At 32.5% G+C, this 12,065-nt stretch overlaps 1 protein-coding gene across 3 annotated transcripts in view; it reads left to right on the top strand.

Moving 5' to 3' along the window:
- sli (slit guidance ligand) overlaps nucleotides 1-12,065 on the top strand; it is a 240,846-nt gene that overhangs the window by 47,579 nt on the left and 181,202 nt on the right. For 2 of the 3 annotated variants that reach the window (XM_089173980.1, XM_089173976.1), the window contains exon 1: nucleotides 11,485-11,519. The exons of the other annotated variant lie outside the window; for it this stretch is intronic. In XM_089173980.1, the coding sequence (XP_089030106.1) occupies nucleotides 11,500-11,519 (20 nt within the window). In that variant the 5' untranslated portion in view covers nucleotides 11,485-11,499. Of the gene's footprint in view, nucleotides 1-11,484; nucleotides 11,520-12,065 lie in introns of those variants that run through there. 3 annotated transcript variants of the gene reach the window in all.

Genomic DNA, 12,065 nt, shown 5'->3' with positions numbered 1-12,065 from the left:
CGAATAATTATGTTCAATGTTAGAATCATTGGTTAATCAAAATTCAACAGATTTTTCATTGATTTTTTTTTTTTTTTTTTTTTTCTTTAAAAACATTACTATACCAACGTACAATATTGAATATTTGATCAATCAAAATTGAATAAATGTTTTGTTATTATTGTTTGATAGTTTGAAATAACTCTGAATGATATAAACTCAGTGGAGCGTAAATCTCATGAAGTTGAGAGAACAATTTTTTGTTTTTTTCAAAAGAGGAAAGGGAAGGAGGTGTAGGTAAATTTAACAAAAAAATTTTTGTTGACGATAAAAAATATCAAATTATTCTTCAACCAGTATAACGTAACTAAATAATAAAAAATCAATGAAACGAGATAATATTATTTATAAAAAAAACATTAAAACATTTACCATACTATTGTTTATCCAAAAATCGTGAGAAAAATCTTACACGTAACTGCATAGGTATTTATAAAAATAATAGTTTACTTTATATCGATATAGATTATAGTAAAAAAAGTAATTTCTTTACTTTTTCTCACGAACGTCGTTAATATTCTATGAGATAGTTATGATAGTTCGACGATGGGGGTTGATAATCGAAAATCCAAGAGCAAAACTTCGATAGATCGTTCAACGTTTGAGTATATCGTTAGTTTGAAACGCGTAACGCGTTTTCTACCGTTTGCTTTTGCTGGTTAGTTCACGTGCAAAATGGACACGAAATGGTTCAAAGGTTGCGAGAACGTCGACCTTTGGCATCGTTGGCTACGGTAAACGGCCGAGAAATCGAACGGTCGTTCGATCGTTCGAGGAAGCGAAAGAGTGGCAGGGAAGAGAAGAGAAGTGGGAGTTGAGGGGGGAACTCGAGGAAAGGCTTGGGTTAAAGAAAATGTAATTAAACGTATAGTTGTGTATATGTATACGTACGTATACCTACTTAGTCAAAAGTAAGACGAAAGAGAGTAAGTGAGAGCGTTCAATCGATCATTATACATATATACAGGTAACCACACTACCAATAATACAACACTTTGGAAAATAATGACTAACAAAGTTCTTACATCATTTCTATTACCTTTACCAATTTATCTGTTCATTAGTATGCACATTCTTGTACAACTAACTAAATGTGTATTTAATTTTATTGCATATTTCGTGACTATACAGTTTTTTTTAATCATACTTACAAAGATGAAATACGATCCATACGAAGCATATGACACACCATATTCGTAGGACAAAAATTAGAGAGATACTGCTAGAGAAAGTGAGAGAAAGATAGTGGGATGGATGGGTAAAGGGGGAGGGAACAGGAAAACGTTTCTGGTTTCCCGTGGAAACGAGATTTCGATGTATATAATATTTAACGATAGATTTGACGGTGATAAATTTTAATAAAGAATCTCGGTAAAATTGAGAAATATCCGCTGGAAGATAAAAAGAAAAAAAGAGATATATAACGTTATAGGTGGGAGAGAGAGAGAGAGAGAGAGAGAATAGAAATGAGAAACGAATGACGCGTTATAATAGTATCATAAAATTTAACGAACTTCTGTAAGCTTTTTAACTTACCGGATTTATAACTTAACGTTATAATTCTCGTTACAGGTGAGGGGGTGAGGAGGGAGGGAGTGGGGGCGAGCTGCGTAGTTTAACCGCTTTGTAATTACTGGAGAAAATTTTTTTTTCTTTTTATCTTATCCATAATAATTATATTTATCGATAGAAGAGAAAGTTGGACGAAAAAAGAAAAGAAAAGAAAGAGAGAGAGAAAGAGAGAGTGAAACAATGAAGGATAGACAATGGAACGATCGATGAAATGCGATTTTAACGGGTTCGTTAACGTCCTCATTTTCTGATCAACCTTCACGCTTTACACGTATTATTTGCATGCTGTGTGTTGTATCGTAAATGACGAACGAAACGTTCGGTCGGATGGTCGGTCGGTGCGATCGGTGCGATCGGTGCGATCGGTGAGTTTCCGAGCGATTCGATGCGAAGCAATTTGAAAAAAAAAAAAAAAAGGAAGAAAAAAAAATGCCAGCCGTTCGCGGTGTACTGGAAAGTAAAATCGGAATTTTTCGTCGTCTCGTCGAAATGGCGATGCAATTTTACGAGCCGGTCAGCCGAGCAAACCGGCGTCGGTTCGCCGCACGCGAACGCACGATTTTATCACGTATTTTGGCTTCGTGTAATATGTGTATATGCGTGTATGCATATATGTTACACGATCGAACGAATCTCGTCCGAGACGTTACGAGCAAGCTCGAACCTTCGCCCCTCTGCTTTTTACTTTTTTTTATAAATATTATATTATTATTATTTTGATGTGCAATATATGTATGTAAACGGCAAACACATGGTTAGTTAGTTGGCGTAGAGTATCGAATTTTTTCAATTATTTTTTTTAAATATAATGGACATTGTTAAAACAATCTTTATCACAATTTTGTTTAGTTGCATTCATTAGTTTTTCTTTTTTTCTTTGTTTATTTTTTTTTCTATTACATGCGTATATGTTTATATCGTATTTCCTTACAGAGAATAAAATCAAACGAATTAATATGGATTTATTACGGCACATCTTGGCAACGTATCTACATACATATATACATACATATGTTTTATTTGCATGTAGGTGAATATATGTATACCTGTATTCCAACACATATTTATAATGCTATTGCATTTCATTTAACATTTATAACGTTCTCAAAACGTCAGTAATAATTATGAGCCTGTATTATTAGGTGCAGATAATTACTAACACAAAATTTATTATTTCCTCTCTTGTAATCAATATGTAACACGTAAATTGACATGCTATCGACATTCTTGTTGTTAATATATACACATATATATATATTTATCTATCTATTTTTATCATTCAATGAATATTCACATAAAGAAATTTGTTTTATATTGTTGAATAAAAGAGAAGAAATATTCTCAACGTTGTAATCTTAAATTTAATTTATTTAGAATGTTATTAACATTATACACATGCTCAACATTCAGAAAGTCATATATACAACATAGTATAAGAGTATTTTCATAGAGGACAATGTCTTAGTCTGAAGGTGAATCTCGAGGAAGACGTTACTCCGATCTATACTTGGTGTTTACAGGTAACAACAGACACTTCTATCGATTAATAAACTATCATTTAAAGTATTTATAATACTTTTATGTATTCTACTAATATTTAGAATTGTTTAAACTACAATACATTTATTTTAACTATCCTGAACAGTGACGACTTCGAGTGTTGAAAGTTTTTATCTAATAAAATATCAAATTGAAATAGTTTAATATTCAAAAAGTATGTTAATCGATATGTAATTTTAAAATAAATGTATTTCGTATCATTTTTACTTTAATGGTTATACTAATTCTGATACTAAAAAACATTTTAATGACCACAGATGAAATATAATATTCATGATATTCCTGTGTTTACAGTTATACTTACAGGTACGATTTTTAGTGATAAGATTTAATATATATATATATATATATATATATATATATATATATATATATATATATATATATATATATATTATTATATATATTATAAATATTATAATATATATATAAATAAATATTATAATTATATTAATATTATAATATATATATAAATAAATATTATAATTATATTAATATTATAATTATTATTTATAATTATAAATAACTTTCAAATTAAATTAAAATTCAAATTAAATGCATATTTAAAATTTAATTAAATAAAATTCAAATTAAATTCATTAAATATGTAATTAATGTATACTAATGTATTTATTTCTATATTTTCTTCATTCTTAATTGTATCAATTAGCTTCCAGGTAAAAATCTAATATGCGTGTATGTTTTTAAAGAACACTCACTGAATTAATACGAGTCAATTGATTATTTTCCACACGATAATACGAGTTTCACTTGTATCGCTTATATGAAAGCCGTTCACATTCTTTCTTTTCAAAGTATTTAGATCAGTACGTTTGAAATGTGATCAGAAATTTGAACAAATATAATGCACCACTGGAGTACGACGAATTACGATTGAAATAAAACATTCTACTTCTTTCAATTATTTCATTTTTTTTTTCTTTTTATTCTACTTTCTCATTTCAAATTAATTTAACGATCTCTAGATCTAAAACATATTTATGACATAATTACTGGTTAGTAATTTTTTTTTTTTTTTACTTTTTTTCAACTATTTATCACACGATGTTTAAGAATAAAAAGAGTAAAATGTAACTTTATAAAATATAATAATTTATTTATATTATCCAATGTGAAGGCGGCAATCGTGCATCAAAAGATTTTCATCTAAGAACACGTATGTGTTCTATGATGTGTTCTATGCATCTACGTGTATATATATATAATACATATAGGTATGCTTACATAGTAGAAGAAAGGGATAGTAAAACGTGCTTCCTGCAATAAGGCTGAGAACGAGCATGTGCCGTTGCCATAAGTACTTGGAATATATGTCGTTCGCGATGCTATACTACGCGAGAAACACCAGTAAAGTCTACGAAGAGAGAGAGAGAGAGAGAGAGAGAGAGAGAGAGAGAGAGAGAAAGAAAGAAAAAGAAAAATAAGAATAAAGAAAAAAAAAAGAGCTAATGGAATGGTTGGAAGATTGTAAACGACGAGAAAAAGAGAGAAAGAGGAAAAAGTATAAAAACATGAAGGAGAGGAAGAAAAAAGGGGTGGTGGTCGTTGTCTGGCAATTTTGCAGTCCACGTGCCCTTACTAGAAATGAAAAGAGGGTACGAAGAATGAAAAAAAAAGAAGGGTTTAGAAGAAAACACGCTCGATATTGTTTCCATTACTTTCATTTTTGTATTTTATTCTTTTTAATTTTCTTTATATTTTTCTTCCTTTTTTTTTTCTTTCTTTATCTATTTCTATTTGTTTTTCTTTTCTCTCTCTCTCTCTCTCTCTCTCTCTCTTTTAAGCATTTCTTTCAGTTTATTGCGTTCACGATAATACTTTCCTTTATTACGCACAACACGCATCGACATAGAAACTACAAGCATACTCTTTGTAATCTTTATAGCTACAATTATAGAAAGAAAATAACCCGTTATAAAAGTATCTAGACAACGAGATGAAAGTACTTTTTATTTGATTCTTCCTTTATTTATTTTCTTTCTCGCTCTTCTTAAGTGTTCCACACGATCTTGGATATAATAACGTTTGTTTTTTCTTTCCCTTTAAAACGAAAGAATAAACAGATAAATTTATCCCCATTAATTAATTAATTAATCAATTCATTCATTCGTATTAATTATTATTAAAAAATGTGTTTCATCGTTTTCATTTGAAAAATATAATATAAATATCTTATTTATTATTATTATTATTATTATTATTATTTGTAAGATACGTTAAATGTTGAAGAAAGTTAGTCGGTTAAAGAGAGTAATCACCAGATATCATTCGAAAACGTTTAAACGAATTTTTTCGAGGCCATCAGAAAAATATTTGATATAAGAGGGTGAAAGCGCGTAACCATCTTGTACGCGTTTAATCGTTTCGATCAAAAATTTATACGAAGTAAAAAGAAATGAAGATGAGAAAGAGAGAGAGAGAGAGAGAGAGGGAGAGAGAGATTTAAAAGAGAAAAAAGATGAAAGAGGAGATGGAAGAAGAACGTCGAGTCTCAAGACGAAAACTTTCACAATTTCGAGGGAGGAAGGTAACTTCTTGTTTCCCCTTCCTACCATTCCGAAATTATTTGCCCTACCGTTAATTAAACTCAACTGCCCTCGATTATAACGCAGAATACTCGAGGACACTGTGGAGAAGCAAGAGTTCCTCCTCCTAACTCCCCCATCCACCCACCCTCCTTTCAAATATAATACCTCGAACCATCCTTTTGCCGTTTCAACCCTTTCTCACGTAAAATCGCCCTTGAACGAAAATAGGACAGAGAGAGAGAGAGAGAGAGAGAGAGAGGAATATCCAGGGATCATTCTTCAAAGTAGCCTTTGAAGTAAAGTTTCAACGCCAGGGGGTGATAACTAAGCCACGGGGGTAAGAGGAAGGAACATGGTGGAGCAAAGAAGGGCATCAAAGAGATCGCGAACTACTGACAGGTGCACGATAAATCGGTTCTAGCACGATAATAAGCGGTACACTTCGTTTCTCTTGCCCTTAGGGTATATCGATGGTAGTAGCATAAGGGATACCTCGAATATACTTAACTGTCTAGATCTTATGAGCTTAATGGGAAGAAATACAACTCACAATTTTCGACACCCTATCAATTGCTTCGGATCGTTTAAGTTAATATGTTTGCATATATGTATCAACAAAAAAATATATTTTTTTATTGTATGTATTATTTGTGTATGTAGTCTGGGTGGAAAAAAATATTATTCTCTCTGTGTTGCGTGTACGATAATTCGACAAGATTTTAAATCTAATGGATTATTATTCTGCTCGATTGTTGATGCATACAGCGAGTAATTTTATATAATCAAGTTAATACGAAAAACGTGATTTTATAACATTATCGTTATTACTCTCTTTTCATCCTATTTCTTTTTCTTTTTTCTCTTGTACTTTTTACATTTAATTTTAACTTCATTATGTTTATTTCATATCATTAAGAAATAATGATATAACATTGCATTTCTTTACACGTTTTTGCTTTTATCGTATTGTTAGAGTTTTCATTATACAAATACACACATGCATTCGGGATTGCATATATCTCATTTTGTAAAATATTTATTTATTCCATTCGCACGATGAGAAAGAGAGACAAGAGAAACAGATAGAGAAAAAGAAAAAGAGTCAGTCGTGTTCCATCCAGAACGAAATCGAAAATGCATTTCGCATAACGATGAACGGGATATGCGCATACGAGTGCAGCGCACGCCCCGATGCACTACGTCGCGAGAGTGGCTGTCACGCGGGTTGATGACGATGGTCCCTTTTCAACGGAAAGCTTTGGCAGAGTTGGCAGATTTTAATTAAAAAAACAAACTTTATCAGAAGCATAGTTCCACGATAACCAGGCCCGAGACCGTCATAATTCAAACTGGTGACCGAACAGAAACGACGCTAATGATGCAACACGAATAGAGAAGGCGTTACGTTCGTTTTCTCTCTCTCTCTCTCTCTCTCTCTCTCGTGGGTGATTGTGCGTGGGCCTCGAATCAGCTCGACGATGGCAAGTACCTACGGACTAAAATTTTAATTAAAATTAATACCGTTTGATAAATGTATCGTGAAATAACCAACCGACCAACAAACCGGCTGTGCCGATGAGATTCGGTGTATTTTCTATGCTTGTGAAATCGTATTATTTGAAAATATTCTGCGTTAGTCTTCCAGTGTTCCATCTGTGCATACAAGTTACAATGTTAATTAATAATATTTTACCTTGTTTAAAATAGATAAATTACGTCAACTAATGTACTTTGTATCCATCGTTTTCTAAGATCAAATTTATACAGGAAATCGTTTGAGATTTATATATCTCTCTCAGAAATTTATGAAATTTCTCTCTTATGTGCATGCATGTGTTGCGCGTGTGTTTATTTTTTTTTTTTTAATTCCAACTAATATACGAATATACATATATATTTTTCTATAAATTATTGTTACGTTAACGTTATTGCTTTGAATTCGTTGAACATAATTTGTTGGTTATTGTAGTAGGTTTAGCACCGTGCATTTACAGTATTAACTATGTATTACGTTTCCGATTAATTACACGAATGGCTTTGTGCATCCAAGCGACAAAACCATGGCGGACCGACAAAACCTAATTACAATCACGTAGGTAGATATACCGCGTGAACGTTTCGATGAACATCGATAAACGTCGCGTTCGACGTAAATTATTTCGCATGGACTCCTCAGGATATGCAACGGGGCTGACTTGGTGCACGCATGTAGCTTTACACGTAAGCTTACACACGTTTAACTCGAACGTGTACATATACATTACTATACGCATACACACATAACCCTATGTATATACCATATACTGTATCGATCAACGAACGAATAACCGTTGACAAACTTATGCGACTCCATTATTCATGTCTCCAATCGATATTTACTTCTTAAGTCTTTTGATAGTTACTCCATAATCTTGAAGCTTTTCCAACAACCATAAAGTCGAGATATAGTCACGCACCATATACAAAAGAAAAAGTTAAGACGATGTATCATATATATATTTATCGATCGTACTCTCTAACTCGTGCGTTTAATCGATTAAAGATTAAACCTATTTTATTATATTAGTTTCGTGTCTGGGGCCATCATCTTACTTTTTTTTTCTTCATCTATCTTTTTTCACTTCATCGTATTCTTCTTCTCTTACTTTCTCTCCTCCTCACCCCCTGCAATTGTATCTTCTCAACTTATCTCGAAGCTTGAAAAGAAATCGTTGAGAATCGTTCCGCGTAGTAACAGTTTATCATTCGATGAAGCTTTTTTGTCGACTTGTTCGATCACCAAACGACTAAAGGCATCGTCTTTGTGTTCACGTTCTTTATGGACGAACACGTTTATATGATTTATTTTCTGTCTCTCTCTCTCTCTCTCTCTCTCTCTCTCTTTCTCTCATTTTTTTCTTTTTCTTTTTTCTCTTTATGTGCTGATATATTGGACACGCACGTACGACGAATTCGAAGTTGAAATACGGAATTGGTAGTTGGGGAATGATTTTTAATACAACTGCAGTCAATTTCATTCATCGATTCGTCGATTTTATTTTTCTTTTCTTTTCTTTTTTTTTTTTTTTTTTTGTTCTTTTTCATCGATATTTGAGAAACGTTTAATCGAACGACGATAGCGTATTTTATTGGCGAATAAAAAAAAAAGTACGCGCGATTTCTTTGGTATTTTATTTTTCTTTTTTATTCTTCTTGTTTATTTTTATTCTTTTTTTCTTTTTTCTTTTTCATTTTCTTCGCAGAGAATGTTTAAACGTGACGAAAAGCTTCTTGTTATCTTCCAACTCTCTTAGAAGTTTTTTTTTTTTCTTATACAAAGAAACTTTATCGTTGCCGACAGAACTCGAGGAGAGTTTAAGTTTTCCACGATGGTGAACAACGTTCGTAGAACGCGCGCTCGCGCACCCGCGAACAACGACTATAAGCGGTAGGAAATTACGGTGTTACGTGGATAGTAAAGGCAATTTACCCATTGTACAATCCTTTAGAGACACGAAGACTCATTTATTATCTTGGATCATCGAGACTATAATTTCCTGTTACAAGATTTTGCAGTTTCCGGACATGTGTCGTTCATATGTCTCATTACACCTGTTGCATTTTACTCTCTAAAGTACATTTATAGATAATATACCTTTGAAATTTTTCTATATTTTGTTTTAAATCGTGTATAATTTTAATACAAAACGATCGTTAAATTAACTATAATATCTAATACATCGATAGATCTTAACCTATTACTCGCCACAACACGAAAATTCAAAAAAAGAAAATTAAAATAATTGTATAATAATATTCATACTAACCAAATAGAACCATTTTTGCAAAAAAATCTTTTCTTTTTTATTTAAATATAAAAATTATTGTATATCTTTAATTATTGATTTAAAATAATAGAGTAAGAATTTGTCATATTTTCATGATTTTAACAAATATATTTTATTCTGCATAGTTGCAGTTATTACAAATATATAAAATGCATCTCAAAAAAGATCATTGGCGGGTAACGGGTTAAATAACAATTTGATACAGATTTGTTAAAATAAATATTATATCAATATAAAGTTGATGTAAAACAAAATTGTAACAAAATTAAAGAACATATGGGATCCGTTGCATCATCCAAAGTGTAGACAAGAAGAAAGAGATATAGTTTTTTTTTTCTTTAAACGAAAACGTGACAGAAGAACTGATGAGTTGGACCAACGAATAAAGAATAATAATAACAATAGTAATAATAATAATAATAATAATATTAATAAGAAAGAGAAGAAGAAACAGAGAAAAAGCATAGCAGCATCCCTCTAGTAACGTATGCAGTGCGGCGTTTTATGCACCAGGTGCTGGTAGTTATGTCGTACGTGTCCTGTCCCAACAGCAGCATCTCTTTCTTTCTCTCTTTCTCACACATACGCTCATTTACTCGTTCAGAGCAGACGCCTGTCACGCGTCCTTGTGTACATTGTATATACATTACTATATATATAAACGACAAACAGCGTCGCGAAGGCCACGTTTTCTTTTCACGAACCGTCTAACGGAGGAAAATAAACGCATTCAAAAAAGAGACAGAAAACGATGGGGTGGGGGAGAGAAAGAAAGAGAAAGAGTGAGAGTGAAAGAGAGAGAGAGAGAGAACGAGGGAACAGGTGCAAATCTTCGCTCAATGCTGTAAGGAAGCGACTACTTTTCTCTCTGGAGCATCTCCGTGGAATCTTTAATGAGTCTACCGTCTAGAGAACACAGTCGAGATTTTCTTCTTATTTTTTCTTTTTCTCTTGTTTTTTTTTCTCTCCTTTCTATTTTTCTGTTTTATTTTCTTTTTTTTTTTTTTTTACTCTTCTACTATACGTTTTTTTCCCCATCTGCATTGGAACCTTGCCCGAAATATGTTACGAAAGGTGGCTCGTGAAATTTCTCGTCTGAAACTACGTCTGAGAAGACGTTTTTTATTATTTTTTTTCTTCTTCTTCTTAATTCTTTTCCCATGTCACATTTATTTTCTAAATATATTTTTCTTTTTCAATTAAATAACATTTATTTATTAATATTATTATTATTATTGTTATTATTCATAGAAATATTAAAAGCTATTTCATATAACGAAAGAATTTTTATGTAAAAAATATGTTATTTACGTAAGATAGGTTTAATCTTTCATATCGTTATAAAATAAAATAATAATTATATGGAGACATTTTATTTATGTTAGTCGTTAATTTTTACGAGATAAAAATACATACGTGAAATTACTTGTGATATTTGAATAAATAGAAAAAGAAAAAAAGAATAAATCTAAACGACGGATATTATTACATCGTAAACAAGATCGTTTAAGAACGTTTAAATTCTTATGACAGAATTCGAGGAACGGTGCAAACTGAGAATAGTTGGATTATATAGGTAAGGAGGAGAATTATATTGAATTGAACGTGCCCATTTTGAAATCGTTCGGATGACAGTAGTAGTCGTCTCTGTAAAGCTGGATAAACGAGATGGAATCATCGTCGTTGTCGTCGTCCTCGTAGTCGTCATTGAAGGAAGATGAGAGAATGAAAAGGATTGAGGATGAGAATGAGGAAGAGGAAGAATAGGAGGAGAACTGTCCATTGCCATAGAGAAGCGAACTCATGACATCGCGTATGAACCCGTGCCTAACTTGAGCTTATATATATATAAATGTGTGCGCGCGGGTGCGGAAGACAATCACAGTGAAACCCTTTGGGCCAATATTGACGCAGGCTGCTATCGCAATAATGGACGGACGAGTAGGCATAACATGAACGTACAACACCACCGGTATTGCACTAACGTATATTATAGCTAAGTTTTGCTTGTGCCAGTGTTTATACAGTTGCACGCGCTTATCCACTTCTCTCTCTCTCTCTCTATCTTTCTCTCATCCTTACATTCATACACAGACACTCTTATTCATGGATTTATACGTATTACAAGGGAGTGTGGGCGGCACCGTATGTACGATGTTATACCACTAATACGTGTATAAGGAAAGGATAATGTAAAAGTGTTAGGGTTTTCTTTTGAAAACGAACGTGTGCGTAGTACTCTCTCGACGAGCCGTCAATCTCATCGCGTTTGGACAACGACGACTACTTGGACGAATCTCCTTCGGTAAAAGGGAAAGGAAAGGGAAGAGAAAATGAGACAAGGGTATGGAGAGTAGAGGGGAGCAGTGTTTTCCCTTCTCCTGAAAGATCCGTGATTTTCGATCCGATTGAGATGATTGAGAAAAGGGGTAACTCCATTCGTTTCTCGTCGTTCTATTCGAAACGATGACTTGTCTCGTGGAAAAAGGCGTAAATGGATTTTTCTTGTTTACCAAAA

This window comes from Polistes dominula, unplaced genomic scaffold (assembly GCF_049000335.1).
Source record: "Polistes dominula isolate Pdom_NZ unplaced genomic scaffold, Pdom_raw_medaka contig_28, whole genome shotgun sequence".
In the NCBI taxonomy this organism is placed as follows: domain Eukaryota; kingdom Metazoa; phylum Arthropoda; class Insecta; order Hymenoptera; family Vespidae; genus Polistes; species Polistes dominula.
Note: the sequence above shows the minus strand (reverse complement) of the source record. Positions and strands in the feature narration are given on the sequence as shown.